The following is a 24488-nucleotide window of genomic DNA, read 5'->3' on the forward strand; positions in this document are numbered from 1 at the left end:
GAAAGGAGCTGAATGACCTCTTCCTGTTTCTACGAGCAGAATTTAATGCCCCTGTGCGGGCGCCCAGCGGACCCGATCGGGCCTAAAATCGCGCAGATGTCCCGATGTCATTGCGCGGTATTCCGCTCGGAGGGTGCAAGGCAAAGTCGGATGCGCGCCCACCGGCAGTTAAGGGGGCAATTAAGCCCATTAGTGGCACAATTGACTCTGATTTTCCGTTGCCCGTCCCGCCTTACGGATGGGCAAATCGGCCAGGCGGACTTGGTATTTTTCATCAAACCTCATCCAAGGGCAGGATGAAATTTCCGTGATGGAATAAAATAAAAATGAATTTCCGGGGGCAGCATTTTTATCAGCGACATTTTCAGGTGATTGACACTTTTTTTTCCCCAGCTTTTAAAACCTTTATTTTAGCCTTTTTCAGGTCTCCAGCTCCCCGAGGCAGCTGTCTGCCTTCAGGGCGCTTCCTCGCAGCACTCGCCCACGCCCGCGGAAACATCATCACCCGTCCTCTTCCCACCCGTCCCCCCCCCCGCCCCTGCAGTGCTGAGCTTTTCAGCGCACATTTCATTAATTAGCCAGCCAGCACGAAATCGGGGTCAGGGACCGATCGCGGTAGACGGTCCGTTTGCCGACCGCTCCCACCAAAGGTAAAATTCAGGCCTACGTTCTCTGAATTGGCAGCGTGATGTCCGAGATAGGCATTCACTTCAGCTGCATTGGTAGGGAAGGGAAAGGAACTCCCTGGGAATGTGACAGAACATGATATTCCTAGCGAAGGAACAGTTTGATGAGTTCACTGACCTCAGCATGACTGAACTTTGCTTTTGGATAGAATCCAACGAATCTGGAAGTAATTGGGAAATGATTCTGAGAAAATGTGGAGTCGGACCACTCAGTTAACTCTTTCGTAAGGGGCCCGTATTTAACTCACACAGAGACCCCCTGGACCAATTTAAGGCAAAACACTCAGGTAAATTCCACTTCATTCCATTAAGGTGATCAAACATGCCCCAGGAGACCCGTTGACACCAGTCTCCATGGAGACATCTGACTTCTACTTTAGAAATATGGACCTCACTCAAAAGTCTGCCCAGCTCCCTTTAAAACAAGGAAAGGCTTGTATATTTAGGAGTATGATGGTTTAGCAGTAATGTCACTGAACTAGTAATCCATAGGCCCAGGCTAATGTCCTGGGGACATGGATTAAATCTCACCATGACAGCTGGTGGAATTTAAATTCAATTAATAAATCTGTAATGTAAAACTCAGTAATGGTGACCATGAAACTATCATTGGTCGATTGTTGTGAAAACCCATCTGGTTCACTAATGCCCTTTAGGGGAGGAAAGCTGATTAAGGGTGGGCAACAAATGCTGGCTATGCCAGCGATGCCCACATCCTGTGAAAGAAAAACATATATAGAGACTTTCACAGGGGAGGCGATGACGTAGTGGTATTGTCGCTAGATTAATAATCCAGAGACCCAGGGTAACGCTCTGGGGCATCCATCTGACACGGCAGATGTTGGAATTTGAATTCAATAAAAATCTGCAATTATAAAAGTCTGATGATGACCATGAAGCCATTGTCAATTGTTGTAAAAACCCATCTGGTTCACTAATGTCCTTTAAGGAAGGAAATCTGCCGTCCTTACCTGGCCTGGCCTACACGTGACTCCAGACCCACACCCCACAGCAATGAGGTTGACTCTTAATTGCCCCCCCCTCTCTGAACAAGGGCATTTAGGGATGGGTAATATGCTGCGGTGCCCACATCCAATGAATAAAAAAAAACTCAGCATGTCACAAACTGCTTTGCAGCCAATAAGTACTTCAGCTGTGCACTCTCTGTTATAGCTAGGGAGCCACAACAGCTAATTTTTGCACAGCAAACTCCCACGAAGAAGAATAAATTAATGATGCAGGATGTTGATTCAAGGATAAATAGTGGCCAGGACACTGGGGAGAACTGTTCTTCTTCGAAAAGTGGCCACAGGACTTTTTACATCTACCAGAGGGGTTACACGTGGCCTTGGTTTAATGTCTCATCCAAAGGACAGCACCTCTGATAACTACTAAAGGATTGAAATAATTGCATGCGGAACACTTTGGAATGTGCTAAGGTTGTGAAAGGCTTTATGTAAAAACAAATTCTTTCTTTTTTGATCTGCCTTATTAAGTCTTCAAGATGTCCAGAGGTCTTTGCAGCCAACAAGGTACTTTGTTGAAGCGTTCACCACTGTTGCAAAGTAGGAAACATGGCAAACAATTGGCAAAGAGCAAATGGATGATCCTTCAGATAATGGCCTGGAGTTTCCAGTTCGCTTGTGTTGTTTTTTTTCCCCTAGTACAATCGATCTAAAATCAACAAAACCGCTGCAGAAGATTGCACTATTTTAAACTCAAATTACAAACAGTATAAATAAAGGCAGCTTCATTGGACGACTTAGAAAGGTTACCCTGTTAGGGGCCAGTCCCATCAGTTATTTGATCAAAGTTTTCAAGATATTAAGGGGAACAGATAGGGAGAAACTATTTCTGCTGGTTGGGGAATCTAGGAACTAGCAGGGATTAGGCAAAAAAATAGAGCCAGGCATTTTGGATTTGAAATTGAGAAACACACAGTGGTAGTAGCTTGGCTTCTAATTTTGTATTATAACACTCCTGTGAAGTGCCTTGGGACATTTTATTACACTAAAGATACTATATAAATATAAGTTGTTGGGGTTGTGGACAATGAAGCACTCCCCCCACCTCACTAGCATGTCAGCCTGGATTATAGGTTTCTGTCTGCATTATATGGATGTCAAAGATTGATTACGGAGCAACAGTGGACAAGTACTGAGTAACAAACACTGAGGGAGTTATTCCATCACATTTTCTTTTGTTTGAAGAGAAAGAGTTGGGAGGAAGAATGAAGGAAAGCAAAAGAGACTGAAGTTATGATAAACCTTTACAAATCACCAGAGATGCAATGCTGAGTCCAATTCAGGACACCACACAGTGACAAAAGTAAAAAAAAAACTTGCATTTATATAGCACCTTTCACACTCTTAGGATGCCCCACGGCGTTTTACAGCCAAACAAAGTATATTTGAAATAAAAACAGAAAATGCCGGAAATACTCAGCAGGACAGGCAGCATCTGTGGAGTTAACATTTCAGCCTGATGACCTTTCATCAGAACCAGGAAGTACTTATTGAACTGTAGCCACTGTTATAATACAGGAAACTTGGCGATCAACTTGCACACAGCAAGCTCCAACAAAACAGCATTATAATAATGAGCAGATAATCTGTTTGGTTTTGTAATGTAGATTAGGAAGGGTGTCAAGGTTTTGGAGAAGGTGCAAGGAGCTCCTTCACTCAAGGAGATCCAGTGGCTGTAGCAACCTGCACTTTTACATGCATATTATAGTCTGGAGCTAGGAATACCTCTTACCACCCACCATTGGCACATTAGAAGGATTTGCAAGTTGATAATCAACCTGTTTGGCCACGTTATGAACACACCTTCCTTGTCCATCAAATCCTGGAGTGGGACTTGAACCTAGTGCTTCTGGTTCAGAGGCAGGGATGAGGCCCAGTGCACCACAAGACATCCCCACTTGAATGGCGCCATTAATCATTTATTGGTAATCAGGGGACACAGGTTTAAGGTGATATGGGATGAGCAAAAGGGTCAGAGAGGGAGAGAGAATTTTTTTTACACAGTGAGTTTCTATGATTTGGAATGCATTGAGGGAATGTTTTCCAATTCATTCACAGTTAAGTGTTAAAGCGCTTTATTTTTTACTAGTTCCACAGGATGTGAGCATTGCCATTATGGCCAGTATTTATTACCCATTCCATAATTGCCCTTGAGGAGGTGGTGGTGAGCTGCCTTCTTGAACTGCTGCAGTCCATGTGGTGTGGCTACACCCACAGCGCTGTTAGGGAGGGAGTTCCAGGATTTTGACCCAGCGACAGTGAAGGAACGGCGATATATTTCCAAGTCAGGATGGTGTGTGACTTGAATATCCGGATTTTAAAATGAACCTCCTTAATTTTTTTCATTAATTAATCAAAGAAACACAAATGTTACAAGAGTTCACCCGGCTAGATTTACATTAAGCAACCATGTTAGTTTGCTATGATAATTTGGTTAGCAAAGCCTATGGGCAGAGTATTGTAGTTATTCATAGAACTTCCTCAATTTCAGTAATTCTGAAAATTTCTAGTTTCCTACTATGCTATTTCTGAGTTGTGGCCATGAACTCACAGACCCAATAGTTCCTGAAAACACGCCTATCCATCATTTGGTTATAACTTTTTGTGTTTGACAGTGTCAAAAGGAAGAAAGTCTTGCATTTTTGTAGTGCCTTTTGATTAATTAATGATAAAATTAAGGAGGCACGTTTTAAAATCGGGACACTGTTCAAAAATAAGGGGTCGCCCATTTAAAACGGAGATGAGGCAAAATTTTTTCACTCAGAGGGTCATGAGTCTTTGGAACTCTCTTCCTGAAAAGGCGGTGGAAGCAGAGTCTTTGAATATTTTAAAGGCCGAGGCGGATGGATTCTAGGTAAGCAAGGGGGGTGGTAGGCTATCGGCGGTAGGTGGGATGCGGATTTCAGGTCACTATCAGATCAGCCAAGATTTTATTAAATGGCGGAGCAGGCTCGAGGGGCTGAATGGCCTTACTCCTGCTCCTTGCTCGTATGTTCATATGTGCGAGTTACTCACCATTCTGACTTGGAAACATATAATCGGCTGTTCCTTCGTTGCCCCTGGGCCAAAATTCTGGAACTCCCTTCCTAACGGCGCTGTGGGTGTGCCTATTGCACACGGAATGCAATTTTGCAAGAGAACAGCTCGCCAGAACTTTCTCAAGGGCAATTACGGAATGGGTGATAAATGGCTGGCCTTAAGGCAATGCTCACATCCTGTGAGCAAATAAAAAAAAACGTAGCTTTTTAACACTTAATTGTGAATTAATTGGCAAACATTCCTACGATGCATTCCAAATCATAGAAACTCACTGCCCCAGGATGTCCCAAAACACTTTACAGCCAATTAAGTACCTTTTGAAACGTAGTCACTGCTTTAATGTAGGAAACGTAGCAGCTAATTAGTGCTCAGCAAGATCCCAAAAAACAGCTTATGGTAAATAAACAGATCATTTGTTTTAATGATGTTGGTCAAGGGATAAATATTGATCCAGGGCATCAGGGATAACACCTCTGCTCTTCTTCAAATGGTACCACGGGATCTTTTACACCCACCCAGAAGGGTCTCGGTTTAACGATTCATCTGAATTTTTTTTATTATTCATTCACGGGGTGTGGGCTTCGCAGGCTGGGCCAGCATTTAATGCCCATCCCTAGTTGCCCTTAAGAAGAGGGTGGCGGAGAGCTGCCTTCTTGAACCGCTGCAGTCCATGTAGTGTAGGTACACCCACAGTGCTGTTAGGGAAGGAGTTCCAGGGTTTTGACCCAGCGACAGTGAAGGAATGGCGGTATATTTCCAAGTCAGGATGGTGAGTGACTTGGAGGGGAACTTCCAGGTGTTGGCGTTCCCATCTATCTGCTGCCCTTGTCCTTCTAGATGGTAATGGTTGTAGGTTTGGAAGGTGCTGTCTAAGGAGCCTTGGTGAATTCCTGCAGTGCATCTTGTAGATGGTACACACTGCTGCTACAGTGCGTCGGTGGTGGAGGGAGTGAATGTTTGTGGATGTGGTGCCAATCAAGCGGGGCTGCTTTGTCCTGGATGGTGTCAAGCTTCTTGAATGTTGTGGGAGCTGCACTCATCCAGGCAAGTGGGGACTATTCCATCACATTCCTGACTTGTGCCTTGTAGGTGGTGAACAGGCTTTGGGAAGTCAGGAGGTGAGTTACTTGTCGCAGGATTCCTAGCCTCTTCCTGCTCTTGTAGCCACACTATTTATATGGCTAGTCCAGTTTCTGGTCAATGGTAACATCCAGGATGCTGATAGTGGGGGATTCTGTGATGGTAATGCCATTGAACATCAAGGGGCAATGGTTAGATTTTCTCTTGTTGGAGATGGTCATTGCCTGGCACTTGTGTGGCACAAATGTTACTTGCCGCTTGCCAGCCCAAGCCTGGATATTGTCCAGGTCTTGCTGCATTTGGATATGAACTGCTTCAGTATCTGAGGAGTTGCAAATGGTGCTGAACATTGTGCAATCATCAGCGAACATCCCCACTTCTGACCTTATGATGGAGGGAAGGTCATTGATGAAGCAACTGCAGATGGTTGGGACGAGGACACCACCCTGAGGAACTCCTGTGGTGATGTCGTGGAGCTGAGATGACTGACCTCCAGCAACCACAACCATCTTCCTTTGTGCTAGGTATGGCTCCAACTAGTGGAGAGCTTTCCCCCTGATTACCCCCTGACTCCAGTTTTGCTAGGGCTCCATGATGCCACACTCGGTCAAATGTGGCCTTGATGTCAAGGGCAGTCACTCTCACCTCACCCCTGGAGTTCAGCTCTTTTGTCCATTTTTGAACCAAGGCTGTAATGAGGTCAGGAGCTGAGTGGTCCTGGCAGAACCCAAACTGTGCGTCAGTGAGCAGGTTATTACTAAGCAAGTGCCGCTCGATAGCACTGTTGATGACCCCTTCCATCACTTTACTGATGATCGCGAATAGACTGATGGGGCGGTAACTGGCCAAGTTGGATTTGTCCTGCTTTTTGTGTAAAGGACATACCTGGGCAATTTTCCACACAAGTGGCAAGTTCTGCAGCACAGTGTTAAAATGTTAAATGTTAAAACATTGAGCAGAGCAACACTCCTTCAGTTGGTATTGAAATGTCAGCCAGCAGGATTTGGTGTTCCATTCTCTGGTTGAAGTTGAGCTTGACTTCTCAATCTGCATTTCAAGGTTAGCTCATTTGGTTAGATGACTGGCATGTGGTGTAGAATGATACCAATAATGTTGGCTTAATTCCCATACAGGCTGTGGTAGTTCATATAGACCAGCTTCCTCATTTGCCCCATGCTTGCGGAGTTGTGTCCCTCAAGCAATATATTACCAATTGTCTCTCTGTAATGGTAAGAGATGCCTATGGTCCTTTGTGAACAGTGATTAATTGCCTATTTGAAGGTAGTTTCTAATATCTCCTCACATGGCCTCCATCACAGAATAGCTCCATCTGATCATTTCTCTCAGTGTTGCGCATCTTTCTGCCATATCCCCTCACATTCATCTCTTTCTCTCTTTTAAATTTTTTCATTTCTCGTGGTCCCTCCATTATCTTCTCTCTTTTTTCTTTAGTGATGTTTCTCCCTTGCGTTGTCTTTCTCTCAGGCACTGTCATATACTCTCTCACACTCTCACTCATGTCTTCCTCACTCATGTCCCCTCCCTCATGAGCTCTCCCTCATGTCCTTTCCCTCATGAGCTTCACTCTCATGACTTTTCTCTCTCTTTCTTGTCCTCTTATGTTCACTCCCTCATGTTCTCTCTTTCATTTCTCTCTCTCTCTCATGTCATTCTTTCCATCCTAGCATCTTGATCTTGAATCCTGAATTTTTTGGATTCTGCAGCGACATCATACGGTTGTGTCACTGGACAACACTTTTCATGGGATTAATCAGCTCCATGTTAAAGCTTGAAGCACCAAATAATAACTGGTATATGATGTCACGAGACTGCTTTGTAACACCAGGGTAGCTGTGACATCAGAAGATGATGTAAAATATATTTGAAGCAATGAAATTTGTATTCGAATTTCCATTTTGCTTTTCACCATTTCTTTACTCTTTAAGTTGCCCGTGCGACATGAACCACATCTCACCGGGGCAAAGTGTTCACAGGTTCCAAAAGATCAGGCCAGGTAGAAATCTCATTTCGTGTTGGAGTGTCAATGAGAGTGTGTGTGTGTGTGTGAGAATGTTAACGTATGAGTGTGAGAGTGTGTGTGCGTGTGTGTGTGTGTGTATTTGTGGGTATGCTTGTGATTGTGTATCTGAGTGTGAATGTGTGTGAAAATATGAGTGAGTGTATGAGTCTGTGCATGCGAATGCTTGTGTGTGATGTGTGTAAGAGGGCGTGTGAGTGTGAGAGTGAATGTGTTTGAGTGTGTATGTCAATGTGTGTGTATATGTTGAGTGTGAATGTGAGCCTGTGTGAATGTGAGAGTGAATGTATTTGAGTGTGTGTGTGTGTCAGTGTGTGAGTGTGTGCATGTGTCTGTGAGTGTATCTGAGAGTGTGTGTGAGTGCGAGTCTGCACAAATGTGTGTGTGTGTTTGTGTTTGTGCGCGTGTTTGTGTGTGTGTTTGTGTTTGTGGGTGTGTGTGTTTGTGTGTGTGCGTGGTATTGTTTGTATGTGTGTGTTTGGGTTTGTGGGTGTGTATGTGTGTGCATTTGTGTGTATGCCCGTGTGTGTGTGTGTGTGTGTGGGTTTGGGTTTGTGTGGGTTTGTGTTTGTGTGTGTGTGTCTGTGTTTGTTTGTGGGGGTGTGTGTGTGCCTGTTTGTGTGTGCATGTGTGTGGGGGTGTGTGTGGATGTGGGTGTGTGTGTGTGGGTGCGTGTGTGTCTGTGTGCGGGGGTGTGTCTGAGTGTGTGTGGGGGGGTGGGGGTGGGGGTGGGTGTGCATGTGGGGGTGTGTTTGTATGTGTGTGTGTGTGGGTGTGTTTGTGTGTGGCACTTAAGTGACTACTGGCGGGTCTTCCCCAGGATCAGGAAGTCCATGTCTCCACCCCCAAGAGCTGCCAGCCAATCAGAGGCCATTGTGGACAGCGCCAGCAGGAGTGGTGGCAACTGCTGGTAATGCACCCAGCAGAGACCCAGCATCAGTGTGGGACTCAGGCCGCAGGCGTGAGGGCAGGGTAGGGGTTGTGGGGAGTGGGGGAAGGGGTCCGCAAAAAGGATAGGGGCTTCAGCAGCTCTCTCTCTTTCCTGATGCTGGGTCCCTCGATCAGGCACTGATTCCGCAAGCAAATGGGAGAGGTTTTGCTTTCCAGGCTCCCTGGCTGGCGAGCCTCCTGACCTTGGCTGATTGGATACCAGCAGTAGCGGGATGAGGCCCTTAAGTGGACATAAATGGGACTTAATGGCCTCAATTGGTGGGAGGGCAGGAAGGCCATCCAAAAGCCTTCCTGCCCTGGACTTATTCAGGCCAGAGGGGGGAAGATGGCCTGGCACCCTGCTGCCTGATTAAATGCCCCCCTGCCTCCAAACTTCTCTTGGGGGAGGGCATTAGGTTCCACCCAATGAGTGTGCATGTGTATGTCTGTGAATGTGTATGTGTCTATATGTGTGTGTATGTGTCTATGAATGTTAAGTGTGTCTGTAAGTGTGTGTGTATGAGTGTGTGTATTTATAAGTATGTGCATATGAGTGTGTGTGTGTCTGTGACTGTGTTTGTCTGTAAGTGTGTGTGTATGAGTGTGTGTGTCTGTGAATGTGTGTGTGTCTGTGAATGTGCATATGTCTATGTGTGTGAGTATGAGTGTGTGTGTGTGTGTCTGTGAGTGTGTGTTCATCTGTAAGTATGAGTTTGTGTGTCTATGAATGTAAGTGCATCTAAAAGTGTGTGTGTATGTGTCTATGAAAAGAGTGTGTCTATAACTGTGTGTTTATGAGAGTGTGTCTGTGAATGTGTATGTGGCTATGAGTATGCGTGAATGAGTGTGTGTGCCTATGAATGTGTGCGTGTCTATAGTGTGTGTATGAGTGTGTGTGTTTATGAAGAGAGTGTGTTTGTAAGTGTGTGTGTATGAGTGTGTGTGTGTCTATGAATGGGGTGTGCCTATGAGTGTGTGTATGAGTGTGTGTGTCTGTGAATGTGGGTAGGTCTATAAGTATGTGTCTAAAAGTGTGTGTGTATGAGTGCGTGCATCTGTGAATGGGGTGTGCCTATGAGTGTGTGTATGAGTGTGTGTGTCTGTGAATGTGAGTAGGTCTATAAGTATGTGTCTATAAGTGTGTGTGTCTATGAATGTGTGTTCGTCTATAAGTGCTTGTGTTTATGAGTTTGTGTGTCTATGAATGTAAGTGTGTCTATAAGTGTGTGTGTATGAGTGTGTGTGTGTCTATGAATGTAAGTGTGTCTATAAGTGTGTGTGTATGAGTGTGTGTGTCTGTGAATGTAAGTGTGAGGAAAGAGGACAGAATGCACTATAGAATGGAAGAGTACCTCTGACACTCACACCTGAAATTGCCATATGACCCGGCGTATACTGATATAAAATCACCAAGGAACTTGCACTGGTTAGAAAACAGGGCTTTTGTGAAAATGGTGTTGAGCATTTCTGAGTCGACGTTTCATTTTGACAATTGTTTCTAGTAGGGCTGAATGGAACAGTTATCCCACAACTTGAAGCTGTCCTATTCCCGTTTTAAGGCCTTCTGTGAACAACACCCGCTATCTTGTAGATCAAAATTTAGGCCCAGGAAGTGTCGTCCGCGCTGCCATGCCCCTGTATCTTCGTTTTACTTGTTAGACTATGACCGTAGGATTGCTGAGCTCGGTTTGGAGCATGAGCCCCCTGTTTTCCAAATCTTCGGGCAGAGATTGATGTTTAAGAAAGGAAGGTGGACATCTCAGTGCTATCACGGCCTCTTTCCTTCCGGCCAGACTGACCTGCTGAAAAATGTCAGGGAAAAAAACCGGCTGCTTCAAGACCAGAACAATGCCTTGCAACTAAAATTGGAATTGCTGATGGACATGTTGACTGAGACTACAGCTAACCTGCTACTAATGGAAGATGAGGAGGAAGAGACGGAGGGAAAGGAAGAGGAGAAGGAGGAGGAGGAGGAGGAAGAGGAGGAGGAAGAGGAGGAAGAGCTTGAGGAAGTGGAGAAAAAAACGTGTCCAAAAAAACTTCCAAAACAGACATGCCAATATGATGTGGATTCGAGTGACTTTGAATATAGTGAAGAGCTGAAGCCAGCTCGGTGGAGCTACAAACACACCATGTCGCCAACACCATTTGAGGATGAAAGTGAGTATTCAGAGGAATTGAATTTCACCAGGCCTCGAGACAAAGCCAAACCCAAGCTTTGTCCGATGAAACGTGCGGCAAGGGCGAGAGCGAGAGCAAGCGCAAACATGCGCCAGGATTCAAGGGTCACGTACTCATTCCCACCAAAATCCAAGTCCTCCCCGAAGGTTTGCAGACTCGAGTTGGAGCCAGAACCAAAGTCCAAGGCTCGTCCAAGACGCCGAGCAGAATCCAGACCCAAGCCTAAACCCAAATCTGTGAAGCCAATAGCTGGAGCTTGCCCCATGAAGAAGGGGCCTAATTTCTGAGTGCCCCCCCCCCGACCTTCCTCCCACTATGAAAGGTCAGTGTGGAGCATCCGCTTTGTGATGCTTCCTTTTTAGCTGTTGGTTGTTTGCTGGTGACAGAATAAAGATATGATAACACTCATTTTTTTCAGGTTTTGCTAATGTAAGCAGGTCAATTTTTGGAGGATTTTGAAATCACGAAGGTAGAGTTTGTTTGTTTGTTGGTATCATTTTCTACCCAGAAGGTTGACTGCCGTGGATCTCCAGCTCTGTCTGCCCTTTGCTCCTTACACATTCCGCATTTGGTCAAATGCATCCCGTCTGTTATATCTGTCGTTCATTTTCTCCTTTTCTTCCCTCTCCTACATCAATCTTCCCATCCAATAATTGTCTCTGCCTACCGTCTGCTCTGAATGGATGACCAAAATACTGTGTCCTCCTTTGACGTTATGCACTAATTTCCTCTTTTTCCCAGCCATTCCCAGCACTTCCTCATTCGTCTTCCTGCCTATGTAGGATATGCGGAACATCCTCCTAAATGTCCACATCTCGAATGCACTCAGCTTCTCAGTAGCCTCTCTGTCATCCACGACTTTGAGGCTTAAAACCTAGATGACAAAATGTAGCATCTCAGCATTCTTCTCCTGAGGTTTGGGTTCAGTGAGCTGTAAATTCCAACTTGCATCGGGAAGTGATAGCCGGCAGGAGTTAGAAGAAATAAATACGTACTTACCTGCTCTTGAAAATGACGCTGACGCTTCCGTTGGCCAGAGTTTCTTGGGGCCTGCTCGCAAGGCCCCCCAGTGATGTACAGCTCTGGGGGATTCAAGGAGGCCACGCCCCCTTTTTTTACAGCACTTGCTGCCGTAAAGCAGGTCGGTGTAAAGGGCCAGTGGGATTGACAGCCCAAGGGGAAGCTAAGTGTCTGAGGTAAATGGATAGGATTTGTGGGTTGGGGGAGGGCGGGGGGAACTGGAGGGTTGGCGGTGGGGGGGTGGTGTCAGAGGTCGGGAGGTTGGTATGGGTTGGAATTCAGAGGGAGTGGAGGGGTTGGGGGGGTTAGAGGTCGAGGGGTGGGGGGGGTTTGGGGGGTTGCAGCATCGGAGGTCAGGGTTGTGGGGGGGGCGGTTCAGGGGTTTTGAGGTTGGGGGGTGTGGCAGGGGAATCCTAATGGGAGGTAGTCGGGGGTGTGGCGGGATTCCTGTGGGGTCGGTCTGGATGTTTACAATAGCTACCCAGAAGTTAGAAGAGGTTTTAATTCTTCTAACATTTTCTGGGTAACTATTGGTGTAGCCCTGGCGGAACCACCCGAAGTTAGTGACTTAAATCGCATTTGCAGATGGTTCCCAGTATAGGGCAATTGTCCAGGGGAAGTGTGCACCTCTGGGCAATTGCCGTGCAAGCCCTTACCTGGAAACTTCTGAGAGAGATTCCCCATCACATCCTTGGGGTACCCCCCAAATCCAACGCTGGGGTGCTCACTTCTTTCATGTTAACATGTCCTTCATTCTGATGAAGCGGCTTTTGGCTATCTCAATTCCCCTCCAGATCCCACAATTCCATTGTCTATGATAACCAACCTGCAAACATTACGTGAACCTTTTAATTTGTTCCAGGGCTTCTCCATTGACTTCAACTTTCGCTTCCAGGCTTAGCTCTCTGCCTATCACCATTGTCTTGCTCTCTTTCATACTCATTCTTAACCCATGTCCGTCACTCCTTGCTTTCACTTTGTTTGCAATGTCCTGTAGTCTGTCTTCTGACTCTGCGTATCTCAAGGTGTTAACTTTCAACAACACCCCCCACAACCTCCTGCCCTGCCCACCAACCCCCTTCCCCAATGTTGCAACACGGTAAATCTTCCACACCTCTGAAGACAGCTCCCATGTGCAGGTTGAACTGGCCTGGGCCAGAACACGTCCCTAGTGGCTGATAGCCTCCTCCTATCGATCGGACAGCTGTCTGACAAGCTACCGTCAAGTCCCAGCGCTGATGATTGATCCCACTATAGAGTCTGAATTATCCTTTCGTCATTTCTGTCAAGTTCAAGGTAGAGTAGATGGCGAGAAATTGGTTTCTACTGACAGGGGAGTCAGTAACCGGAGGAAAGAGACTGAAGATGATTGTGAAAAGAAGATCCAGTGGGGAGATGAGGAGAATTCTTTTCACACAGTGAGTTGTCGTGATCTGGAAGGTGCTGCCTGAAAGGGCAGTGGAAGCAGTGACTTTCGAAATGGAATTGGATAAATACTTGAAAAGGAAAAATGTACAGGGCTCTGGGGAAAGCACCTGGCAAATGTGACCAGTTGCATAACTCTACCAAAGACCCTTACAGGCACCACGGTCCAGGTGGCCTGCTTCTGTGCTTTAACATTCAATAATTACACTGAAATAGAAACATAGAATCACAGAATGTTACAGCATGGAAATTCGGCCCATCATGCCTATACTGGCCCTCTGAAGGAGCAATTCACCTTGTACCACTCCCCTGCCTTCTCCCTGTAACCCTGCACATTTCTCCTTTTTAGATAATGATCCAATTCCCTTTTGAAAGCCTCGATTGACCCTGCCTCCACCACCCCCTCAGACAGTGCATTCCAGATCCTAACCTCTCGCTGCCTGTCAAAAGCTTTTCCTCATGTCGCCATCGCTCCTTTTGTCCATGACCTTAAATCTGTGCTCTCCTGTTCACCGATCCTTCCGCCAATGGGAACAGTTTTCCCTAACTTACTTTGTCCAGATCCCCTATTATTTTGAGCACCTCGATCAAATCCCCTCTCAACCTTCTCTTCTCCAAGAAGGAACAGTTTCAAAACTTCTCAAATCTTTCCACGTAACTGAAGTCCCTCGTCCCTGGAACCATTCTCGTGAATCATTTCTGCACCCCCTCGAATGCCTTCACGTCCTTCCTCAAGCGTGGTGCCCAGAACGGGATGCAATAGTCCATCTGAGTTTGGACTAGTGTTCTGTACAGGTTTAACATAACTAGTTTTGTTTTAGTATTCTGTGCCCGGGCTGATAAAACCTAGGATACTGTATACTTTATTAACCGCTCTCTCACCCTGCCCTGCCACCTCCAATGATTTATGTACATATACACCCAGGTCCCTCTTCTCTTGCATCCCCTTTAGAATTGCACCCTTTATTTTATATTGTCTCTCTGCGTTCTTCCCACCAACATGACTCACTTTACACCTCTCTGCATTAAATTTTGTCCACCACGCGGCCCCCTCCGCCTTCCACCAACCTGACCATGCCCTTTTGAAGTTCTACGCTATCCTCCTCGTGGTTCACAATACTTCCAAGTTTTGTATCACCTGCAAATTTTGAATTTATGCCCTGCACACCAAGGTCTAGGTCATTAATATATTTCAGAAAGAGACACTGATCCTTGGGGAATGTTGTGATATGATGACATATACCTTTAAGGGGGCATACCTCAAACTACTGTCAATCATTCGCATCTCGACAGGATATGATGTATTAGTCCCATGACTTGTAGTCAGTCCATAGGCAGGAGTAGTAGAAATTAGATGTACTATATACATTCTATCTGTAGATAGTCTGATCCTCAAGCAAAGAACCCACATTATAGTTTCACAAATCCTTCTGTATGATTGGTACATTTATGTCGAAGAGAAGAAGAACATAACATGGTGGCAGCATGTTTTTGAAGATTTGACTGAAAAATATACAAGCTTCAATCCTTCACCTCCTGCAGGAGAAAAGGACTGGTGTGAAAGTGAAACAACAATCAGAACTCACTGTGTGTAAGTGATCCTGCAGTTCTGTAGGAATCCTACACACCCTCTCCCTTTGTTCTGGATTGCATCTTGCTCCAGGCAGCAGGCACCAGGTCCCCGTAAAATTCTTCGAATCTAGGAGAGCTCAAAGAGTAAAAGTCTACCCGCTTCAAAGTTTAAGCAGGAACAGAAATTAAACGGCACACTCTAGGTGGTCTCGCTTTAAGCAGAACTGCACAGACAGGAGAATTCATTACTGCTGACTGTCCCTACAGGAGGTCAGGAGAAGTTAAACATAGAAGACTGGGCTGGGGAGAAGACTCTATCCAGTAATAATCCCTAACAGCCAGAAGAAGCCTATAAAAAAGCTTTTTCACTGTTTGCTTTCATTTTAAAGCCTTGCAACCATTTCCCCACCTAAATCACTGCTTTGTGGGCAAAGCTTAGAGCCAACCCATGAAAAATCAGAAAGAACTCAACAAAGCAACCATTGTAGTCAAGTGAGGGCCAGTGAAGGCAGTGGCCACTAAAGGTCCTATAACTCAGAGCTAAATTAACCCTGGAAGAGCTGCAAGAAACCTGAATAGCTGTCAAAAAGCATTAAAAAAACATGCTAAAAGCTAAAAGATGACCACAAAATTTCCAATGCGCAGTTGGAAGGCAGCAGATCTCTTATCTGAATTCACTTTGTTCCAATAATGCATCAAGCTATGTTTTTTGGATCTCAATATTTCTGAACCAGATAAATGAGCCATTAAAATTAAATTTGCTATAGGCAATGAAGGCCTCCACAGTTTTAACATGTCAGGTCTGTCCAACGACCATCTTAATATTACAGAAAATATATAGTCAACACTCAAAGATTAATTAAGAGTGAAGCAGAGCTAACCAACAGAATAATTGAGCTCGTGTTAGAATTCACGATGGAAGCATTCCAAAAAGAAGTCTTGGACCAACGCAAAGGTTACATCGAGGATGCAGTATTATGAAGCAAGTATGAAGCCATACTAATGGGCTGCAGGCAATGCGTAATTCATCCAACATTGTCATGACAGCTAATGCAAGCAAGATGAGGAAGAAATGCATCATAAAAACAAAAAGAAATGCATCATTGTGTCTTCACACATGGACACAAAAATTGCCCAGCTTTTAACACTGCACCAGCGCAGAAAGCAAAGGCCAAAACAAGTGGTCCAACTTCATGAGAAGCCACAGAGGCCAGACAGGTGTGGCATTCCAATCAACCAAGAGCACGTACCAAACAGCATCAAGACACAATCCACAAAATGTCTAGCCAAGCTACACACTCAGATGATGATGATGCCCAGACCATTGATACACAAAATGAGCTGACATTCAGCACAATGACCATCAAGGACCGTTTTGGCACAGTGGTGCTGACAGAAGCCTTTGCCTCCCTCCAGGTTATATGCCCACAGATACAGGGTTAGCATAACCTATTTGCAAAACTGGATACGGTACAGGATAGGTGCAAGCATCCTTCCACTTCGCACACTGAAATGTATGTACCCCCGAAGTGGCAAGTAATGATTCAAACAATCACTGCTAAACTCGCAGCGTACAATGGCTTGGTGTTGCTACAAAAACTCACCCTGGTCACTCTTCAAACTTTTATATTGTGGACACCTCAGATCCAGTGATTGCAGGTCTACTAGTGTGCAGGGTCCTGCCCTTGGTTATAATCCACAGCAAAGTCAAGACCATGACAAGGACCAGAGACCACAAGGAGCACCACTGGAACAATGTCACACGAGATGGGACATGTTAATAAAGAACACATAAACTTTATTAATTTTGTACAAAATGGACATGAAACTTCATCCCGCCAGTGGATGAGGTTTCATGAACAATCAGAAGCCCGCTGGGGCTCCTGGCCTGCCCGCCAGCCTTAAGATTGGCTGGGCAGGTCTTTAAGTACTTTAACTAGCCTGTCAATGGCCTTAATTGGCCATTGACAGGTCGGCGGGCGGACAGCTGATTTCACTGTCCGCCCGCCTTCCTAAAAATTTAAATGGCCCGGGATGACGTTGGGGATTACTCCCGACGTCATCCCGCGTCATTTACCCCTCGGCGAGCGGGCCCCGCCCCCAAATCGCCAAGGGGAAAATCCTGGCCATTGAGTACAAACACCAAACGGCATGACAGTGTGACCAAACAGATGCCAAATTAGAACAATACCACAACCAGAAACACCGAGTAACCCTATTGCGAACAGAAAGCGGGAAATTACCCCTAACCAGCATTGTGAAAACATACAACAACCTCCAGCAAAATTCACCATGGCTACGTCTGGGTGGATAAACAATTCTCCAATATGTTTCAAGGCTTTGTAAACTTATTGCTCTATGTTAAAGAACGTTCAGACACAATGTTACTTCCGTGGAGAGAAAGACAGAGTTAACGTTTTGGGTCCGTATGACTCTTCAGAGGTGGTAATGACTCTTCAGAGTCATTCGGACTCAAAACATTAACTCTGTCTTCCTCTCCACAGATGCTGTCAGACCTGCTGAGTTTTTCCAGCATTTTTTGTTTTTGTTTCAGATTTCCAGCATCTGCAGTATTTTTGCCTTTATTACAAAGTTACTTCCTTTTGCTTTCATGTGGGTAGTTTGATTCTTTAAGGGGAAACTTTTAGAGAAAAGGGGCATGTGATATGATGACATATAGCATTAAGGGAGCCAATCATAAACTACTGTCCATCATTACAACCTCGACACGATGGGATGTATTAGTTCCATGACTTGTAGTCAGTCTGCAAGCATCAATAGTAGAGATTAGATGTACTGTACTTAGCCTCCTAGTCAACTCTATCTGTAGATAGTCTAACCTTCAAATAAAGAAACCACCTTATCTTATCACCAATCCTTGTGTGATTGGTGTGTTTACATTGAAGGGTAGAAGAATGTAATGGAGAACTCCATTGTAAACCTTTCCCAGTTCAAATAAACAAATGTTTACCACAACTCTGTTTCCTGTCACTCGACCAATTTTGTATCCATGTTGCTGCTGCTCCATTTATTCCATAAGTTATAGCTTTCCTCACAAGTCTGTTGTGTGATACTTTGTCAAGTGGTTTACCACAGTGACTAAACTTCAAAAAAAGGTGCTGCATTGGCTGTGAAGTGCCTAGGATCACCCTGAGGTGGTGCAAGGCACAATAGAAATGAATAGAGGGCTGTGTTTGAATGACCAACTTTTCTCCTGGTGTCTACATTGCCCTGCACATTTCACAATCTAACTAGAATAGGAGATCAGGTTATGGACTCAGTGTTTCACTCTGTGGCAGGACATCCACAGGACATCCAGCAATCTCGCCACTCCGGCTTGGGAGGCGGTGGCAGTGGTGGTCAGTGCCAACGCTGCACACAAGAGGTTGGCCATCCAGTGCAGAAAGAGGATAAATGATCTCATCCATACCGCCAGAGTAAGGCAACCATCTCATCATTCTAAACTCACACACTCATAAGCCCATCACACATTCACTGGCATCTCACTCACTGCCAGCTCAAGGGACATCACCACTCACGCTCTCACACACAACCTCACATCTCCATCTGGCCTCATGTCCTCTGGAGACTGCCCCCTCAGCCCTCACCATCTTGAGACCACTTGCACAGATCAACATGTGCCCCCACACACACCGTGGGATACCCACCTTCCCCAGTACAGTCCTCACCTTGCAGCCTCTTCCATTGCCTGAGGCCACTTAACTCCCTTCCCTAAGCAAGCCCTAGCCCTGCAGCCATTGAAAAGCCACCCCCGCCTTATAGATGGTCTGGTAGGTAGAGACTGGCCTGTGAGCTCCCTAAAAGTGATGTGGAGCTGCCTGTGAAGCCTGGCGCTGATGGACTGCGAGTGCTGCCCGAAGCAAGGTGGGCAAACAAACCTCGAAGTCCCAAGTGAAGTGCAGCTCTCCAGGTCCACGTGGTTTAAGGACAGTTGTGCAACACGTCGGCGTGATTGCCCAGATGATCCAGCGTTGTGGGGGAGGGGAATGATTCCGACGAGCAGGGGCATATAACGATGTGCAGATGTATTAAAAAGATGCTCCTGCTGTCTGCTGGCAGGAAAGATGCCCCCCCTCCACCCCGGCATTGACGGGCGAAGAGGACGATCGCCAACTGTCTTCACAATGGTGTGAAACCGATTTTTGGCCTTCCCACCATATTGTCTGCTCACGCCAACCATGACGCCCGGCGCCAATGGGCACGGAAAATTCCGCCCATGGTGTCAAAGCTTTTCATCAGGGTAGCTACAAGAATGCCAAATTTCAAAGGGAGCACAATTTATGCTGCAAGAGAAAAGGGTGCTGATTGGTTGGCAAGCCAATTCTAATTGGTCAAGGGTTGCCATGGAGAATGCACCAGGGAACTATTGTCCCCCAAGCTTTTGGTTAATTGAAAAAAGGCACAATGCCTGGACATGTTCCTCTTTCCTGCAGAGGCTGGGTCCCTCCATATGAGGAAATGTAGCTTCTAGCAGGTATAAGTGAGCCACATTGCGAGTCCGGCTGATAATCTTAAACTGGTTGTTAGTGTAATTCTTACCACACTCGGGACAAGTGCTGTCCAATAATGGGATCACATCTAACGTTAGACTTTATGTTCTGAGATTTGCAAGTATGGGTTGGTTGAGTACAGTCATTATTCTGGCTATTGCTAAGAGCTGAAGAGACGTTCTGTTTGATACGATCTGCCAGTCATAAGACATAGGAGCAGAAATTAGGCCATTCGGCCCATCGAGTCTGCTCCGCCATTCAATCATGGCTGATAGGTTTCTCAACCCCATTCTCCCGCCTTCTCCCCGTAACCTTTGATCCCCTTACCAATCAAGAACCTATCTATCTTGGTCTTAAATACACTCAATGACCTGGCCTCCACAGCCTTCTGTGGCAATGAATTCCATAGATTCACCACTCTCTGGCTAAAGAAGTTTCTCCTCATCTCTGTTCTAAAAGGTCTTCCCTTTACTCTGAGGCTGTGCCCTCGGGTCCTACTTTCTCCTACTAATGGAAACATCTTCCCCACGTCCACTCTATCCAGGCCTTTCAGTATTCTGTAAGTTTCAATCAGATCCCCTCTCATCCTTCTAAACTCCATCGAGTATAGACCCAGAGTCCTCAAACGTTCCTCATATGTTATGCCTTTCATTCCTGGGATCATTCTCGTGAACCTCCTCTGGACCCTCTCCAGGGCCAGCACATCCTTCCTGAGATACGGGGCCCAAAATTGCTCACAATATTCTAAATGTGGTCTGACCAGAGCCTTATAAAGCCTCAGCAGCACATCCCTTCTTTTATATTCTAGTCCTCTCAAAATAAATGCCAACATTGCATTTGCCTCCCTAACTACCGACTCAACCTGCAAGCTAACCTTAAGAGAATCCTGGACTAGGACTCCCAAGTCCCTTTGCACTCAAGATTTCTGAATTCTCTCCCCATTTAGAAAATAGTCTATGCCTTTATTCTTCCTACCAAAGTGCATGACCTCACACTTGTCCACGTTGTATTCCATCTGCCACTTCTTTGCCCATTCTCCTAACCTGTCCAAATCCTTCAGCAGCCTCCCTGCCTCCTCAATACTACCTGTCCCTCCACCTATCTTTGTAACATCTGCAAACTTAGCCAGAATGCCCTCAGTTCCTTCGTCTAGACCATTAATGTATAAAGTGAAAAGTTGTGGTCCAAACACTCACCCTTGCGGAACTCCACTAGTCACCGGCCACCATCCTGAGAAGGACCCCCTTATCCCCACTCTCTGCCAGACAGCCAATCTTCTATCCATGCTAGTACCTTGCCTCTAACACCATGGGCTCTTATATTACTGAACAGCCTCCTGTGCGGCACCTTGTCAAAGGCCTTCTGGAAGTCCAAGTAGATAACATCCATTGGCTCTCCTTTGTCTAACCTACTCGTTATCTGCTCAAAGAATTCTAACACATTTGTCAGGCATGACCTCCCCTTGATGGAACCATGCTGACTTTGCCCTATTTTACCATGCACGTCCAAGTATTCTGAAATCTCATCCTTAATAATGGACTCTAAAATCTTACCAACGACCAAGGTCAGGCTAATCGGCCTGTAATTTCCCGTCTTTTGCCTCACTCCCTTCTTAAACAGCGGGGTTACATTAGCGATTTTCCAGTCCTCTGGGACCCTCCCTGACTCCAGTGATTCCTGAAAGATCACCACTAACGCCTCCACTATCTCTTCAGCTACCTCCTTCAGAACTCTGGGGTGTAATCCATCTGGCCCAGGTGATTTATCCACCTTCAGACCTTTCAGTTTTCCTAGCACCTTCTCCTTGGTAATGGCCACCATACTCACCTTTGCCCCCCGACTCTATTGCATTTTGGGGATGTTACTCGTGTCTTACTCCGTGAAGACTGACGCAAAGTACCTATTCAGTTCCTCCGCCATTTCTTTGTTCCCCATTATTACTTCACCAGTGTCATTTTCCAGTGGCCCAATGTCCAATTTTGCCTCTCTCTTACCCTTTATATATCTAAAAAAACTCTTGCAATCTTCTTTTATATTACTGGCTAGTTTACCCTCATATTTAATCTTCTCCCTCCTTATTTCTTTTTTAGTTGTCCTCTGTTGGTCTTTGTTGGCTTCCCAATCCCCTGGCTTCCCGCTGCTCTTCGCCGCATTGTATGCTTTCTCTTTAGCTTTTGTGCTGTCCCTGACTTCCCTTGTCAGCCATAGTTGCCTCGTCCTCCCTTTAGTATGCTTCTTCTTCCTAGGAATGAATTTTTGCTGTTCTCCCAAATTACTCCCAGAAACTCCTGCCATTGCTGTTCCACTGTCTTTCCTGCTAGGTTCATCTCCCAGTCAATTCTGGCCAGCTCTTCCCTCATGCCTCTGTAGTTGCCTTTATTCAACTGTAATACCGTTACATCTGATTCCAGCTTTTTCCTCTCAAATTGCAGGGTAAATTCTATCATATTATGGTGACTTCCTCCTAAGGGTTCCTTCACCTTAAGCTCCCTTATCAAATCTGCCTCATTACACATCACTAAATCTAGAATTGCCTGTTCCCTAGTGGGCTCCACCACAAGCTGCTCTAAAAAAGCCTTCTCGTAGACATTCCACAAATTCCTTTTCTTGGGATCCACTACCAACCTGATTTTCCCAGTCTGCCTGCATATGGAAATCCCCCATGATCACTGTAACTTTGCCTTTCTTACACACCTTTTCCATCTCCTAGTGTACCTTGTGCCCCACATCCTGACTACTGTTCATTGGGACATACGGCCAACATACCTGGCATCACACCAGCATTGAAATTCATTTATCAATTTTTTCATCAGTACTTAAATTAGGAAATCCTTCAGAGGCAAAGGGTCTCACTAAACATCAGGGTAATAAACCTGGGAGAAACTGCAGCATTAGAGAGCTGCAGAGGAACGAGGGTGCAACAGCAGTGGGGAGGGGTGGGGGGAAAAAGGAACGGAAGGGGGGATGGTAAAAGAAGGGAGGGAAGAAGGAGGGCAGTGGTAACGAGAGTGAGGGGTAGATAGAGGGAAGGAGGGTAACAAAGAAATAGTGGTAATAAGAAGCATTGGAAGGAGGGAATAATAAGAAGGAGGAATAGAGAGAAGAGGGGAATGGTAACTGGAGACAGTTCCCAGTAAAGGAGTGGACAAATCCTGGTGTCCAGACACAAATGTCCGAAGAACAGTGTAAGATCTCTCAGATTATGAGACCGGGCGCTGTGGGACAGTGTATCATAACAGTACAATACCACCATCTGCTGGTTGAATATTGTCCTGTCTTAACAACGTAAAGCCCAGGAACAGGAGGAGGGCATTCAGCCTCTCAATGCTGTTACACAGAAAAGAGGAGGAGACAATTCAGCCCCTCGAACTTGTTACGTAGGAACAGGAGGAGGCCAAACATCTCTTTCTCTCTCTGTCCATCTGTCTATCTAACTACCTCTCTGTCTATCTGTCCATCTGTTTCTTTATCTCTGTCTGTCTGCCGCGATGATGCAACTCGATTCCAACCAAAAAAACCTCCCTACCTCGAAGTGATTGAAATGTTTTTTTTGCCTGTCAGTGTTGTGGGGTTGGCTGATCTGCTGAAGCCTTGCTTGAAGCTGAGGTGGACCAGAGCAATTGTAAGCGTTAGTTAAAATAGAAGGATTGCATTTGGCAGGGGGCCCTGTGCAATCGATCAATTCCACACCCTTTCAGGTTATTAGAAGTTCACCGCTTTGCGAAGGAAGGGTGGGTTGACAATTATGAAGGGAGGAGAGCCGTGTCTGAGGAAATGGAGCATCAGATCAGGGAGAGGAGGTCAGGGGAGCTCTAAGTGCCATAAAGAACAAATTAGATTTATGCAGCACCTTATAGAGTGCACAGCACATTACAGACAATGATGCGCCTTTTGAAGCATGGCCCTGTTATTATGTAGGAAACACAGCAGCCAATTTGTGCACAGCAAGCTCCCGCAAACAGCAAAATCTCAATGGCTGAATAATTGGTTCTTCATTGATGTTTGCCGAGGGATCGATATTGGCCAGGACACCAGGGAGAATTCCACCCACTCTTCTTCGCAATAGTGTTGTGAAATCTTTTACATCCACCAGAGAGAGCAGGTGAGGCCCCAGTTTAGCGTCTCATCCAGCAAAGCAGCACCTCCGACAGTGCAGTGCTCCCTCGCTACTGAAGTGAGGTGTCAACCTGGCTTTGAGGTCAAATCCCTGGCGTGGGGCTCGAACCCACATCCTCCCGAGGGCGCTACTCATTGAGCCATGGCTGCTTGTCTCAGCCAGGCTCCTGTTTCGGGCCTCCTGCCTGCTGCAGGTGAATGGGCTGCCTCATCCGCTAACACGCCAAGCTGTTGCATGAGGAGGCTAGGCCTCAGACTAGAAGACAGAAATGGGTTGTACCATGTCCTGAAAACAGCCCCTGCAACGGGTCAGCAACATTAATACTGTGCTGATCGAAGTGACAACATCAGAACAACCTGTTCCACCATTCAATTCAATCATGGCTGACCTGTACCTCAGACCCATCTACTTACCTTACCCCATAACCCTGTTGAGCGCACTCAATTCACAGAATCGTGCAACACAGAAGGAGGCCATTCGGTCCATCGTGCCTGGATCCAACAGAGGGTGCTGGTGAGAAGTGACTGAAGCATTCTGGGAGAAGTCACCGCAGACACCGCGACTCAGGAGGGAATTGAGGAGGATCCACTGTCAAAGAACGGAATAGCCCCAAACATTACATTACTGTAGTGTTTCCATCCCTCCCTCCTCCTCAAACCTAAAAAAAAAGAGAGAGAGGAAGAGGCAGTGCCTTCAGGAGTGCACCAGACCTGCGAGGGACACTCTTCTGAAAGTGGATTTTAAAGAAAAAGCAGCTGATTGGTGAGTAAATCCTGGGAGCAGACATGGAGGGAGGAGCACCGGAGCGGTGAGTATAAATCTAGCTTACCTCAGGGATTCGCGGCCTTGTCTCCAGGGAGAAGA

General features: G+C 46.0%; 1 protein-coding gene across 3 annotated transcripts in view; it reads left to right on the top strand.

Moving 5' to 3' along the window:
• Nucleotides 1-11373, top strand: part of ltc4s (leukotriene C4 synthase) — a 47406-nt gene extending 36033 nt beyond the window's left edge. The window contains exons 7-8 of one of the 3 annotated variants that reach the window (XM_078551170.1): nt 7777-7844; nt 10304-10468. In XM_078551170.1, coding sequence (XP_078407296.1) covers nt 7777-7844; nt 10304-10356 — 121 coding nt within the window. In that variant the 3' untranslated portion in view covers nt 10357-10468. Of the gene's footprint in view, nt 1-7776; nt 7845-10303 lie in introns of those variants that run through there. The other 2 variants (XM_078551168.1, XM_078551173.1) reach the window with 2 other exon arrangements.
• Nucleotides 11374-24488: the final 13115 nt, after the last annotated feature.

Source organism: Cetorhinus maximus, chromosome 10 (genome assembly GCF_964194155.1).
Source record: "Cetorhinus maximus chromosome 10, sCetMax3.hap1.1, whole genome shotgun sequence".
In the NCBI taxonomy this organism is placed as follows: Eukaryota; Metazoa; Chordata; class Chondrichthyes; order Lamniformes; family Cetorhinidae; genus Cetorhinus; species Cetorhinus maximus.